The following is a 15,639-nucleotide window of genomic DNA, read 5'->3' as shown; positions in this document are numbered from 1 at the left end:
AGAACCCTGACTTCACACCACTGCCATTGCCGTTGTCATTAGTGCATACCCATTAAATATTTTACCATGTGAGCACTTACCACCACCCATTTTGTAAGTGGTATGGGCTCATACGGTATTCCTGCACTAAATATACAGCAAAAAGCAACAAAGGCCATCCAAGTAAGGGACAATCAAATCAACTTTATTGTTGGACCTGACATGGGCCATGTTTTGGCAAAAAAAAAAAAAAAAAAAAGCCTGCCTCAGGGATCAAGACTGAGAAAACTTAAAAATAAGCAGCCATTTAAACACTTGGGCTAATTTCCTTTTGAGAGAGATATGCCTCTAGAAACATCCTTCTTACAGGGTTGTTAACGTTCTAGAACTTTCTCACTCTTATGACCCCTGACGCAGGCATTTTTTCACTGAAACACGGCTTGTGTCGGGTCTGACAATAAAGTTGATTTGATTGTCCCTCACCTGGATAGTCCTTGGTGCTTTATACTGCATATTCTGTGTGATATGGGGACTAAAACTATGCCAGGGTACACCTGGCGGGGCCTCCGCGTGTGCGGATCGCCGGACTTCATGGACCTAGGGTCTGTTCCGGAGATGGCAATTCTTATGTTTTTGGCCCTCTTCTACACATTGATGTATTCCTGCACTAGCCAGTTAACATGCAGTAATGTAGCTGCACTGATTAGCTCATAAACGCCCACTCCCACCCCTAACACATCCCTGAGCACATCTCATGGCATACCATTTTAAGCTGCATTAGGTAAATGTTAGTGCCTAATGCAGCTTAGTAAAAGGGCCCCAAATTGTTTAATGTCTGAAAATATTTATTTGAAATGTTATAATCCTTGAGGTCATGTTTACATATTATATAGTAGGCAACTCAATATCTTATGATAGATTTTATTTCTAGGGTTTGATAGAAGCTTGAGCCTTTTCCAAAATCTCACTTCTAATCTTTGGGTAATTGGGATGATCCTTAATAACCTAGAAAAACAAAAGATTGACTATGAGCATATTGTTATATATGTACATTAAGGAAAGGAAAGGGGGTAGGACTAGATATATCAAAGCAGTTTTCATATTATATCCAAGTACTTATTTTTGTACCTGGGGCAATGGAGGGTTAAGTGACCTGCCCAAAGTCACAGGAAGCCACAGTTGGCATTGAACCTATTTTCCCAGGCTACAGTACTAACCACTAGGCTACATATCATTCTTTCTTTGCTGTAATAAAAACTAATTTTCACACCAAAAGCAGTACTCAACATACATAGTCAGTCAGGTTTTCAAGATGCCCACAACAAATATGCATGAGATAAATTTGTATGCACTATCTCCATTCTATACAAATCTATCTCATGCATATTTACTACAGGTGTCCAGAAAACCTGACTGCCTAGGTCAGGGGTAGGCAATTCCAGTCCTCGAGAGCTGGAGCCAGGTCAGGATTTCAGGATATCCACAATGAATATGTATGAGATGGATTCGCATGCACTGCCTCCTTGAGATGCAAATCTATCTCATGCATATTTATTGTGGATATCCTGAAAACCTGACCTGGCTCCGGCTCTCGAGGACCGGAATTGCATACCCCTGGCCTAGGTGTATCCTAAGGACTGGGTTAAGAACTCTTGCCCTACAGCAGGGATCTCAAAGTCCCTCCTTGAGGGCCGTGATCCAGTCAGGTTTTCAGGATTTCCCCAATGAATATGCACTGAAAGCAGTGCATGCACATAGATCTCATGCATATTCATTGGGGAAATCCTGAAAACCCGACTGGATTGCGGCCCTCAAGGAGGGACTTTGAGACCCCTGCCCTACAGCAATCTACTCAACTGCACAATTACCCAAATTATTTAATTTTTCCATGACAGATTAAATGCAAAAAACATACCTTGTGACAAATGTCTATGGCATCCACATATTTTTTATCTTTTAGGTAGTTAAAAGCAAGTTTAAAACCTGAAAAGAAAGAGGATATATCTATGAAAAGAAAGGGACTTGTATACTGCCTTTTTGTAGTTATACAACCACACTCAAAGCGGTTTACATACAGATAGTTCAAGCATTTTCCCTATCTGTCCTGATGGGCTCACAATCTATCTAATGTACTTGGGCAGTGGAGAATTAAGTGACTTGCCCAGGGTCACAGGGGGCAGCATGGGGTTTGAACTAGTGCTGCCTGATTCAGGGAAAAAATTTTCAATTCGATTCACTTTTCCTGCCCAATTGGATGGATATTTTTTTTTTTTAAACATCCTGGTGTGTTTATTTTGTAGCATCTTCATCCACCTTTTGCCCTCTCCAACTCCATGCAGGGACTATGGTGTAAACAAAATAAACAAAAAAGACTCTTCCTCTCTGTTAGGTCCTAACTCACACTCGCTGTCTAATACCAGCTCTGGCAGGATACACATTTCAAATCTGATATATTGTAATCACAAAATAGAAAATAAAATAATTATTTTCTACCTTTTGTTGTCTGGTCATTTTATTATTCAAATCATGTTGGTCGCAGGCTCTGGTTTGTCTGACTTCTGTTAACTCCTTCATCAGGATCTCCTGCCCATTTGACGTCTTCTTTCTCTGTGCTCACCATCCACTTTCCATCTCTGTACCTTTCCTTCCACTGCCATATCCAACATTTCCTTCGCACTGTCTACCAGCTCTCTCTCTCTCTCTCCCTGCATCGTGCCTTGGGTCAAACCTCTCTATTCCCCTCCATGCAGCATCTCTCTCTTCCTCCCCTCCATTATTATGTGACCCCCATGCACCATCTCTCTCTGCCCTCCAACTTATGTCCAACATTTCTCCCTCTCTCTTCTCCATGCATGTCTCCCTCTTCTCCACCATATGCAGGATTTTTCCCTCTCACTCCTACCTCTTTGTTGTACTCCTTTCCTCTCCTTCACCCCATGTTGAACAATTCTTCCTCTCTTCCCCCCTGTGCAGCAGCTTTCCATCCCTCCCTCCTATCCCCCTGTGCAACAGCTTTCCGAATTCGCTATGTCATATTTATAAAATGGAAAGAACAATTGCCATACAAAAAGGGAATTATAATATGTGTAAAAGTTTCAAATGATGTAATATTGTGTACTTGATGTAAGATGGAAAAATGAATAGAATTTGAAAAAAAAAAAAAAAAAAGCTTTCCGTCCCTCCCATCCCCTATGCAGTACTTCCTGATTGACAATTCCCTCCCCCCTGAGATTCAACATACTTTCAGGTCTCCTAATGCAGCAGCAGCAGAGGATGGCTAGCAGATGCAGGCTCTGAAAAGGCTTGTTTAGAGCCTGCCCCACCAGGGCTTCCCTCTCCCATGTGATGCGGCAGAGGGAAGGCTCTGGTAAGGCAGGCCGTGAACATGCCTGTTCAGAGACTGCAATAGCCGTACATCGCCACTGCTGCAGCTGCTGCTTTAGAAGGCCCTGGAGGTATGTCAGGCCTCTCCGGGGATGGAGGGCTGTTCACTGAATCGGTGAGTACAATTTTGGGGGAAACAAATCGATTCACCAAAGTGAATTGGTGAATTGATTCAAACTAGCAAATCAGGCAGTTTAAACCCACAACCTCAGAGTGCTGAGGCTGCAGCTCTAACCACTGCATCATACTCTCCAAAGGCTCAAGGAACTAGCAAGATGCTTTGAAGGCAACACAAATGGTAAGTTCTCTGTTTTTAAGAAATCTGTATGTGTGATATGGTATGTGCAGTATGTTAGCAGTTGTAATATACTGTTAACTGATTAATGCTTCTCACATATGTAACTAAAAAAGTTAAAGTGCACCAGAGACACCAGAGGATACAGCTGGTCTAGTATTTAAACAGCTTTTTGTAATATCCAGTTAACAATTATAACAAAATAATCTTTGATGTTTATTTATTCACAAAAAGATATGAACATTTCTAAAGGCTTCTTTTTCACTTTCATATTATGAAATAGTAACCCCAAGGTGCTGCTTTGAATCTACTTATCACAATATTCCGTTTATGAATATTAAGAAAAGGGCAAACAGAAAGTCTAAGGAATGATTAAGAAGGGGATCACGAACAGATTGGAAAAGGTTATCATGCTGCTGTACCGGGCCATGGTGTGCCCTCACCTGGAATACTGCGTCCAGCACTGGTCGCCATACATGAAGAAGGACACAGTACTTCTCGAAAGGGTCCAGAGAAGAGTGACTAAAATGGTTAAGGGGCTGTAGGAGTTGCCGTACTGTGAGAGATTAGAGAAACTGGGCCTCTTCTCCCTTGAAAAGAGGAGACTGAGAAGGGACATGATCGAAACGTTCAAGATAATGAAGGGAATAGACTTAGTAGATAAAGACAGGTTGTTCACCCTCTCCAAGGTAGAGAGAACGAGAGGGCATTCTCTAAAGTTAAAAAAGGATAGATTCCGTACAAATGTAATGAAGTTCTTCTTCACCCAGAGTGGTGGAAAACTGGAACGCTCTTCCGGAGGCTGTTATAGGGGAAAACACCCTCCAGGGATTCAAGACAAAGTTAGACAAGTTCCTGCTGAACCGGAATGTATGCAAGTAAAGCTAGTCTCAGTTAGGGCACTGATCTTTGACCTAAGGGCCGCCACGGGAGCGGACTGCTAGGCACGATGGACTACTGGTCTGACTCAGCAGTGGCAATTCATATGTTCTTATATGATAGAGGTCTATAAAATACTGAGTGGAGTGGAACAGGTAACTATAAATCAATTATTTACTCTTTCCAAAAATTCTAGGACTAGGGGGCATGCGATGAAGCTACTAAGTATCAGATTTAAAACAAGCTGGAGAAAATATTTCTTCACTCAACATGTAATTAATCTCTGGAATTCACTGCTAGAGAATGTGGTAAAAGCAGTTAGCTTAGCAAGGTTTAAAAAATGTTTGGCTAATTTCCTAAACAAAAGTCCATAAGCCAATATTGAAATGGTTTGGGGAAAATCCATTGCTTATTCCTAGGATAAGCAGTATAAAATCTGTTTTACTCCTTGAGATCTTGCCAGGTACTTGTGACCTGGGTTGGCTACTGTTGGAAACAGGATACAGGACTTGATGGACCTTTGGTCTGTCCCAGTATGGCAACTCTGGGTTGAGAATCGCTGTTTTACATTAATCTTATAGTATACCTGATAGATCTTAACTCACCAATAGCAGGGTTTGCCTGACTACTGTATTTCCAAGCCAATTCATAGTTTGTTGCAGCATCCTTGTATGCTTGTTCCTTCTCCATGATGAAACCCAGATATTCATATGCTTTACAACAAGACTAAAAGAATATGTAAAAAGTACAAGATAACATTTCAGTAAATAGTTATATACTTTCCTGCTAAAAGAAATGAGCTGTGGTCAGGTTCTAGGCAGTTCTCCTGTCCGTCCGTCCCCCTCCCATTTCCTATATTTTTGTGGGGGATAAGATCAAATTCTTATGAATTCAAAAATTGAAAAATTGGCTCCTATTTCCAGTTAAACTGCACCTATTAACACACTTTTGAAATTTTAAACATTTCCCCCAGTGCTCCATAAATACTTTGTCTTATCTGTTTGCCATGACAAGATTTCAAGTCTTAGAGAAGGAAGTGGCTCCTGCATATCCTTACATAAACACTGAATAATCTTATATCACAGTATATATCTATTTATTTATTATTTATTTCTACAAATTCATCCTCCATCAACCTAAGGGAAGTAGTATGTATTTTACTACCATGACCAAATGTGTATATAGATAGATTGATATAGATATACACACTTTGGTTTGTTCTAAATTATAGCCGGGGAAATAAAGATTATATATCATCAACCAGTGCATTTCTCTGAACAGATGTCCATGTTCTGCCTTATGCAAAGCTTTTTAATTCAAGTTTCAAGTTTTATTAATGCTTGATAAATCGCTTATTTAGTTTCCTAAGCGATGTACAATTCAAATTAAAAGGTGGACAGCAAATACAATAGCATAAATTAAAACTTACTAAGTGAGACAAGACATGAATCGGGGAGGGTAGGAGGAGAAAGTTACAATTTCTTTGCCAGAGTTGAAAATCGTAAAAGGGAAGGTAACACGAGGGAGGGTAAAATATAAAATAATATGCCAAATAATTAGGAATTCTAGATCGGAAAATCATAGATTAAACGCATCTCTGAAGAGGTAAGTTTTTAAATTTTTTTTGAATGAAACGAGGTCCTTTTCATCTCTTATGTGTTGAGGTATAGAATTCCATAAAAGAGGGGCTGTAACTGAAAACATATCCTGTCTTCTAGTTCCAATTATTTTCAGGGATGGAATTGTTAATAGGTTATTAGAGGTTGACTGGAGAGTCCGGGGAACGTTGTACGGAATGAGCATTCTGATAATGAACTGAGGTTCATTATAAGTTAAAGATTTGAAAACCAATAGTAATATTTTGAATGTGATTCGGTGGCTTATGGGGACCCAATGGGAATCTATCATCAGGGGTGTAACATGATCAAATTTTTTAGCATTATAAATCAGTTTGATCGCTGTGTTCTGGATAATTTGTAGTCTCCTTTTTTCTTTTTGCAGAATATTAAAGAAGAGAGAGTTACAGTAATCAATTTTGGAAATGATCAGTGAGTGAATTAGTATATTAATCGACTTAGGTTCAAGAAATTTAGATATGGAACGTATCATGCGTAATTTAAAGAAGCATGATCTAATTGTTTGTCCTGTGTTTTCATGAAATGAAAGCTTGTCATCAACGATGATGCCTAAGATTTTTAGTGAAGGAATGATATCTAAAGGGGTACTATCTAGGGTAAAGGTAGTACTCAATTTAATGTCCTTCTTCCAGGAGAATAACATTGTTTTTGTTTTATTTATATTTAATGCTAATTTGTTATTGTTAAGTTATTGTTATTTTTTTATTAAGTCTAGTTTATTGTTCACTGCCTGAATGTCGTTTATGTTTCCCGGGTCTATAGGGTGCAGTAATTGGATGTCATCGGCATACGCAAAGGCTGTAAATCCGATGGATTGACACAGGTTTAAGAGTGGGGACAGAAAGATGTTAAATAGAAGAGGGGACAGAATAGAACCTTGTGGAATCCCATAAGATGTTGAAAAAGGTTTAGATTGCTCATTGTTAAAGTAAATAATTGAGGATCAGTTAGGAAAAAAAGATTCGAACCATTTCAAGATTTGGTCGGTGATGCCGAAAGATTCAAGTCGTTCTAATAGTAGGGCGTGATCGATAGTGTCAAAGGCCGCTGTCAAGTCTAATGAAAAGAGAGTTACTGATTTACGGTGGTCAGGAAAGTAGTGGATATTGTTTATCATTCCAATCAGTGAAAGTTCTGTATTATGAAATTTTCGGAACCCTGTTTGGTTCGGATGAAGTGCATTTGAAGCTTCAATAAAGTCTGAAAGTTGGTTGAAGACCAGTCTTTCGGTTATTTTCGCAAGAAAGGGAATGTTAGCTATCGGGCGGTAGTTTGAAATTTCTTCCGAGCTAATTTTATGGTCTTTTAGTATGGGAGTAATGGTAGCAGTTTTCCATGGCTGTGGGACATAAGCAGCAGTTAAACTTTTTTGAACAAGTGAGTGAATAAATGGCCCATAACAGGAAAATAATTTTTGCAAGTAGATCGGAGGTATAATTTCTGACCGCGTGGCTCTTAGATTTGTTTTCTGAATAGTGAGTTTGATATCTTATACTGTGGGTATCTTAAATTTAGAACATTTGGAAGTTAGATTAGATTCCACTTTACTGTCGGTTTCAGAGTTGTTAGTTGAATTTTGCTGCAAAGTATTACGGATGTTACTTATTTTTGAACAGAAATAATTCGCTAGTTCTTGAGCTGTGAGGTTGCATTTTTGTTTATTGTGTTTTGTTTGTGTTGAAGGGGCGATAGATTTTAGAATAGAATACAGCATAGAATAATTTTTTGCTTTTGATATTTTTTTTTAATAGTAATTAGTTTTAGCTTGATTAATTTTCATTTTATAAAATGATGCCTGTTCCTTGTAATTTCGAAGATTTAAGTCTGATTTATTGTGTCGCCATTTTCTTTCTAAAGACCTTAGTTGTTTTTTTATTAGGGAGAGTTCGTCCGTATACCAAGGGTTTGTAATTTTACGTACTGAAAGCATTTCTGAAATAAGTGGAATTTTTTTATCAATAAGGGATTGTAAAGATGAGTTCCATGAAATTATTTCTTTGTCCAATGTTGCAATATAAGAATTAGGAGTGGGGGGGGGTGTCGAAGAAAGGGGTAATAGCTGATAGTTCTAAATTAGAGAAATCACGGAAAAAGATTGTTTTGGATTCGGGAGTTATAGAATAGGTGTCTGGTTTTTTGAAGTGGAGATAGAATGAGATGAAATAATGATCAGACCAGGGAACAGTGGAGATCGATGGATCCGAGCAAGATAAGGTTTGGGATTCAGAGTGAAGAACCATGTCGAACGTGTGATTGGCAATATGAGTAGGAGCTTTGATTAATGTCTGTAGATTTAGAGTTTTAAGAAAGTTTGATATTTCAGATGTAAAAATATTAGAACTATCTTCAAAATGAATGTTGAAGTCTCCAAGAATAATGGGGTGGGCTGAGGTAGAACAGAACTCAAAAATGAGATTTTGGAGTAAGATCAAGTTATTTTGGTTTATAGGTGGTGGAGTATAGAGTAAGAGAACATCAGTTGTGGGGGTGGAATTAATTTTTACTTGAAGGTATTCGATACCAACAGTACCTGTAGAAGTGTCTGAGATGGTAATTAAGTTAGTTTGGAAAATAACTGCTAGGCCGCTGCCTTTCCGGTTGTGCCTGTGGTTCCAACAGAAGTCATAGTTAGGTGGACAACAGTAGGATAGATAAGCTTCCTCACCTTCAGTAAGCCAGGTTTCGACGATACAAAGCGCATGCAAGACTAGGTTAATGATAGCATCTTTTAAAAGGTGATATTTACTTTTTATTGACCTAGCGTTAAGTCCAATTTTTAGACTAGAAGCTTTTAAGATATGATTTTTTGAATAAGTTAAAGAAGGATTTGGAAATTTGTTATGAGTAGAGTGGGATAAAATCGGTATTAAGGGAGAGCGTGTTGTGATGTTTTTATAGGACGGGGCGATGCTCTCAGAAGACAGGAATGTTTGAAACAGTTGTAGGCATGGCAAAAATTATATAGGAAATGTTGAAGAAAAGCAACAAGTTTAGAACTGACAAATATAAAAACAAAGAATTAATAAGTTTGAGTAAGGAGCTAACGAATTTGTAAATGGGCAGGTTACATTTCAAAATAGTTGCACTCTCAGGAAGCGCACGAAGGAGCGAACTAAGGAGCAGGTTATGCTCCTTATGTGCGCGCCTCTGCGGCATGCGCCACAGTAGGTCCAGATATATAGCGCATGGGCTGACCTGACTTGGGGGAGGAGTCCAGCACGCCGCCGCTTTGCGGCGGCTGAAGACCAGAAAACAGCAGGCAGAGAAAAATGATTTGGGGGAGGAGTCCGTGTTTTGCAGGATTAATGTTGTGGGATTATTAAAATGTTCCTCCTGCTTGGGAAGAGGGAGGTTCAGAAGTCTCTGTTAATTACTACAAAGAACACTATCAATTCCAGTAGTTTAGAGACCCCCTTTCAGCCATGGAAGATGCTTTGTCAATGCATTCCTGGCTCTAAAGTAAACCTTGCTCATCCCTCTGTTCATCAGCCTGTATTGCTCACACTCACCGTCCTCTCTTATTGCTTACTCATAAAAGTTGTTAAATCGTAAGAGGTTTGTGAAAAATTGCAAGAGGACTTTGCAAGACTGGGCATCAAAATGGCAGATGACGTTTGATGTGTGCAAGTACAAAGTAATGCATGTGGAAAGAGGAACCCAAGCTATATGTATAGTTGCTATGTGATGCAGGGTTTCACATTAGGCGTCAACACCCAGGAAAAGGATCTAAATGTCATTGCTGAGAATAAACTGAAACCCTCAGCTCAGTGTGCCATGGTGGCTAAGAAAGCAAATAGGAATTATTATTAAGTTATTTTGGAATTCAATTTGGACTCAAGTAAATTCTCTATTGGAAAACCATGTTGCGCTTTCTTATGATATGGTTTTATTTGGAATGGTTATGAGAAAAAAGAGTCAAATATCATCACATAATAATAAACTTTTATTAATTATGACGGGGGTTGCCTTTCAACATATTACCAATAACTGGAAAAATTACAATAATCATAATTACACATTCTGGTGGAATTCGTTATGTCATATTTTTAAGATGGAAAGAACAATAGCGTTGCAAAAAGGGAATTATAATAACTTCGTAAAGATTTGGGGGCCATTAGAAAAGTATTGTAATGAATAGGCATCATTTTTCTTCCTTTGTGTAGATTTACTATATGCACCTCAGGGGGGAGGGAGGAAATTTTATAATTATGTTTATAATAATAGTATAATATATTTTATATAGAATAAATGATGAAGGGTGGGTGGGTAGGGTTTTTATCTTTGTTGGTCTATTAGATTATATGTGTTAGATTTTAAGTGCTATATTGGAATCAATTTATGATATATTGATGTGCACTTGTTTGATTTTAAAATGAATAAAGAATTTGGAAAAAAAAAAAGAAAAGAATGGAAAACAAAGATGAGAATGTTATAATGCCTTTGTATTGCTCCATGATGTGGCCACATCTTGAATACTGTGTGCAATTCTGGTCACCGCATCTCAAAACAGATATAGCAGAATTAGAGAAGGTACAGAAAAGGGTGATGAAAATGATTAAAGGAATAGGAGAAGAGATGGCTCAGGAGAGATATGAGAGATCTATAAAATACTGAGTGGAGTGGAACGGGTAGATGTGAATAGCTTGTTTACTCTTTCCTACAATACTAGGACTAGGGGGCTTACGATGAAGCTAAGTAGCTAATTTAAAATAAATTGAAGAAAATATTTCTTCACTCAACATGTAATTAAAACTCTGGAATTCCTTGCCAGATAATGTGAAAGCAGTTGGCTTTGCAGGGTTTTAAAAAGGTTTAGATAACTTCTTAAAAATCTATAAGTCATTATTAAGATGGACTTGGGAAAATCTATTGTTTATCCCTTGGATAAGCATCATAAAATCTGCCAGGTACTTGTGATCTGGATTGGCCACTATTGGAAACAGGATTCTGGACTTGATGAACTTTCAGTCTGTCTCAGTATGGTAACTACTTTCTGCAAGTGTCTGAATTAACTACTGCTCCCTCCTGGATGCCCCACATGTCTGCCAATGTTGCAAAAGCTGCATGAGATTATGGATACCACATGGCTTAATGTTTCCTATTGTGTTTTTCCTTGGTTTTCTTTTCTATTTAAATATTGTATTTCTTCCCTTCATTCCTTATTTATCCATTTGTTTGGTTCTAATGTTTCCTGTACCTGTGTTATTAAAAAATTCATTTTATTGTAAACCGCTCAGACATTTTTTTGATGAGTGGTATATCAAGATTTAAATAAAACATGAAACTTGAAGAGTCATTCAGAACTCAAGAGTCAGTAGCAGAACAGAATTAAGCGAAATTCTGCACATCTTCCTTATCCAGAGCAAGTAAGTGCCTGCCATGACTGGCAATTTCATTAATGCTGCAGCTTCTGAAAATCAATTAAACAGATTTTAATTTTTGCAAATATCCAGGAACTTAAGGGTCAAAATCTGTATACAACAATAATGAAGCACTCTACATGCCAATTACCACTTTCTTTTCAGTACACAGGCTTCTAGTAAGCTGCATTTTAAGCGTTTATCAACATGTATTATTTTCCTATAATGCGCATTAATTGCTGATAATGTGTTCATCAGTAATAATGCAATTTACCACAAAAACAAATCATGTTGAATACAAGTAAACTACTCATGAACACAGCTCTTTACTGTTCAAACAGAAAAAAATGCACTGGTTGGTGGAGGAATTACTATAAGATCGAAAGAAAGGAAAAAGCCAGGAGGTATTCAGGGACAGAGCGCACCAGTTGTGCTAGTTATAGATTTCAACTAAGGCCTGTATAACGGACAGAAGAGTGTGAATAAGGAAAATCTCTTCCCTTCTTTAATCACTTCATTATGACCAACTGGATCCTGAAATATTTATCATGTATTGAATAGCAAATTGATATGCAGGATCACATCCAAATTATACTTTTTAAAATTATATGATTATACTCTAATAAAAGACCTAAACTGTTAAGTATTTCTCATATATCCTACTTGAATCAAATCCTAGATTACTTCCTAACTTTTGTGATTGCAGATTTTTAGCACTCAAGAGGAAGAATGTTTCCTTAGGAAAACAGCATTCAAAGGCTTTTTAAAGTTAATAAAGTTGGAGAAGATCACTGTTCATACCTTTCATCGGTGAAGGAGGTCTGTATATCACACCAATGTAAATATATTTACCATTCCCTCTTTCCAAATTGATCCACAGTGCCTCTTCCTTGCCCTGCAGATCCTGCAATTGTGTGGCTTTAATATGATATTTAACATATAACATTACTCCCCCTCCTTTCTTCCTACCCTGTCTTTCCTGAACAGATTATAGCCCAGTATAACTACATCCCAGTCATGGTTCTCTGTGAACCACGTCTCTGCGATCGCTACTATATACCCAACTCATCTTCTTCCATCACAGCTTCTAGATATAGAATCTTGTTTCCCATACTTCGAGCATTAGTATATACTAGTGCTGCCCGATTCAGGAAAAAAAAATTCGATTCGATTCAGCCTATTGAATTGGTTATTCGATTCGATTTTCCCGCCCAATTGGGTGTTTTTTTCAAGCATCCTGGTGGGTTTATTTTATAGCTTCTTCACCCCCTTTGGCTTCTCCTAACCACACTGGAGCTGTGGTGTAAACAAAATAAAGAAACAAAAAGGACTTTTCCTCTCTCTGTTAAATCCTAGGTCTAACACCAGCTCTGGCAGGATACATTTTCAAATCTGACATATTATAATCACAAAACAGAAAACAAAATTATTTTTTCTACCTTTTGTTGTCTGGTCATTATTCAAATCTTGTTGGTCCCAGGCTCTGGTTGTCTTCTGATAACTTGCTTGCCAGGGTCTCCTTCTTTCTTCTTTCTCCATGCTAACCATCCATCTGCCATCTCTGTCCTCCCCTTCTGTTTCCCTTCCCTCCCCTGGAGGTCTGGCATCTTTTCTTTTTTTCGTCTCCATCCACAGATTCACCTTTTTTCAACTACCCTTTCATCCAGCATCTCTCCCTCCTTCCCTACCACCCCAGGGTCCAACATCTCTCCCTTTCTCTTCCCAACTACCCTCCTATCCAGTACCTTCACCACATCCTTCTCTCCCTAAATCCCATTGTCCATCATCTCTCTCCCTCTCCTCTATTTCTGTCCCCCCCCCCCTTGAAGGCCTTTCCCCCCCCTTGAAAGCCTGTCTTCCCCCCTTGAAGGCTTGTCTCCCCCTTAAGTTTCAAGTTTTTCAAGCTTATTAGGATTTTATATACCGCCTATCAAGGTTATCTAAGCGGTTTTACAATCAGGTACTCAAGCATTTTCCCTCCCTTAAAGGCCTGTCCCCCCCTTAAAATCCTGCATCCCACCCCCCATCCCCGAAGGATTGCTCACCCTGCCTGCCTGTCCCCCCTGAAGGCCTGTCCCACCCCCTACCCCCCGAAGGATTGCTCACACCCCCACCCAGAAGGCCTGCGTGTTCCCCCCTGGCCTCCCACTGGTGTCCAGCTTCCCTCCTGGCCTCCCCGCACCGTTTACCTTTGAGGAGCAGCCTGCTGACAAGATCGCGGTGCTAGCAATCTTTGTACTGCTTCAGAGCTGTTTCCTCTGCCGCGGTCCTGCCCCTCCTCTGATGTCAGAGGCAGGATTGCGGCGGAGGAAACAGCTCTGAAGCAGTGCAAAGATTGCTAGCACCGCGATTTTTTGTCTGCAGGCTGCTCCTCAAAGGTAAACGGTGCGGGAAGGCCAGGAAGGAAAGCGTAAGGCCAGGGCGGAAGCCGGACACAAGGGGGGGATGCCAGGTAGGGGAAGCCGGACAGCAGCACTTTCCGACTGACCCTCCCCCTTCGCCCTCTAAAGCAGGTGCGGCAGCGGCCTGCCAGCAAGAGCAGCGCTGCTGCTCCTGCTTTAGGAGGCGAGGGGGGAGAGTCAGCTGAATCAAGAAGCCAATTTTTTTTTTGTTTTAAATCAATTTAAATCGATTTACCCGAAGTGAATCGGTGAACTGATTCGAATCGTGAATCGGGCAGCACTAGTATATACTGCTTTCCAGACATTGCCTCCTTTTCCCATCCGTATAGCAGTATTCAGTGATTTACTTACCTGAGGGCTTATACTCACTTGGGGGCTTTGATCATCCTGCCTCATCACATCTAGTTTAAAGCCCTCTTCAATTGATTAGCCAGCTTGCTGCCGAAGACACTTCTTCCCTTCTTTGATAGATGGATACCATCCCTGTTCAGCAGCCCTTAGAAAATCATCCTATGGTCCAGGAAGCCAAAACGCTCTCGACAATACCTCCGCATAGCCACGTATTCATCTCCAGGATGCATGCTTCTCTGACTTGGCCCTTACCCTCGACAGGGAGGATGGACGAGAATACCATCTGTGCACCTGACTGCTTCATCTTCTCTTCCAGAGCTACGAAGTCACTTTTGATACATTTGCTGGGGTACCTGACAGTATCATTACTGCCAACATGGATGAGCAGCATCAGATAATAGTCATCAGGCTTGATAAGCCTGGGCAATCTTTCCATAACATCTTGGATTTTAGCAGATTGTAGCAGATAAAATAGACATAATAACGGATAACACAAAAATTAAACATGAGTTTGAGTCTTTTTACTCTACACTTTATTCATCTGAAGTATCCCCATCCCAGTCGGACATTATGCATATGTTAGATAATATTCAACATCCAACCTTACCACAACACCTTAAACAAGAGTTGGATCTTCCAATAACTACTCAAGAAATACAAGAAGTCATTTTTTCTCTAGCTCCACATAAGTCCCCAGGTCCTGATGGATTGACCAGCGAGTTTTATCAGAAATTTGCTATACAACTTTCTCCTCACTTGCTCACTTATTTTAACCATATACATACCTTTCCTAATCAGCAAAGATATTTTACTGAAGCCACGATTATAATATTTCCAAAACCAGATCGAGATCCCACCTTAGTCAAAAACTATAGATCTATATCTTTGCTTAATGTAGATTACAAAATTCTGACAAAACTCCTAGCTAATCGTATAAATAAAGTTATTGAGTTGTTGATTTCTCCTGATCAAGTAGGTTTTATCAAACACAGAGTGATTGGAGATAACCTTAGATTGTTTCATAATATAAACGGATGCGCAAAGCACCTTGTGGAGCCTGCAGTGGGATTGGCCATTGATGCGGAAAAAGCTTTTGATAGAGTTGAATGGCCTTTCCTACTGCAGGTTCTAAGATGGTTTAATTTTGGTGAATCCTTTGTCTCTTGGATCCAATCCCTGTATTGGAAGCCTATCTCCAAAGTTCTTATCAACAACTCGCTAACTAAACCAATTAACTTGCATAGGGGCACCAGGCAAGGCTGTCCCCTTTCCCCTCTATTATTTGATCTATCACTAGAACCCCTATTGTTAGCTATACGTCAGTCATCACAAATTCAAGGTATTTCATCCCA

At 39.4% G+C, this 15,639-nt stretch overlaps 1 protein-coding gene across 1 annotated transcript in view; it reads right to left on the bottom strand.

Moving 5' to 3' along the window:
• Nucleotides 1-850: 850 nt before the first annotated feature.
• Nucleotides 851-15,639, bottom strand: part of TTC21A (tetratricopeptide repeat domain 21A) — a 323,520-nt gene continuing 308,731 nt past the window's right edge. Inside the window, exons 27-29 of the mRNA XM_033931720.1 lie at nt 5,143-5,263; nt 1,895-1,962; nt 851-984 (exon numbers count right to left, since the gene is read on the bottom strand). Coding sequence (XP_033787611.1) covers nt 907-984; nt 1,895-1,962; nt 5,143-5,263 — 267 coding nt within the window. The 3' untranslated portion in view covers nt 851-906. The remainder of the gene's footprint in view (nt 985-1,894; nt 1,963-5,142; nt 5,264-15,639) is intronic.

The sequence above is a fragment of the Geotrypetes seraphini genome, chromosome 2 (assembly GCF_902459505.1).
Source record: "Geotrypetes seraphini chromosome 2, aGeoSer1.1, whole genome shotgun sequence".
NCBI classification, from domain to species: domain Eukaryota; kingdom Metazoa; phylum Chordata; class Amphibia; order Gymnophiona; family Dermophiidae; genus Geotrypetes; species Geotrypetes seraphini.
This window is presented reverse-complemented; position numbering and strand designations above follow the sequence as displayed.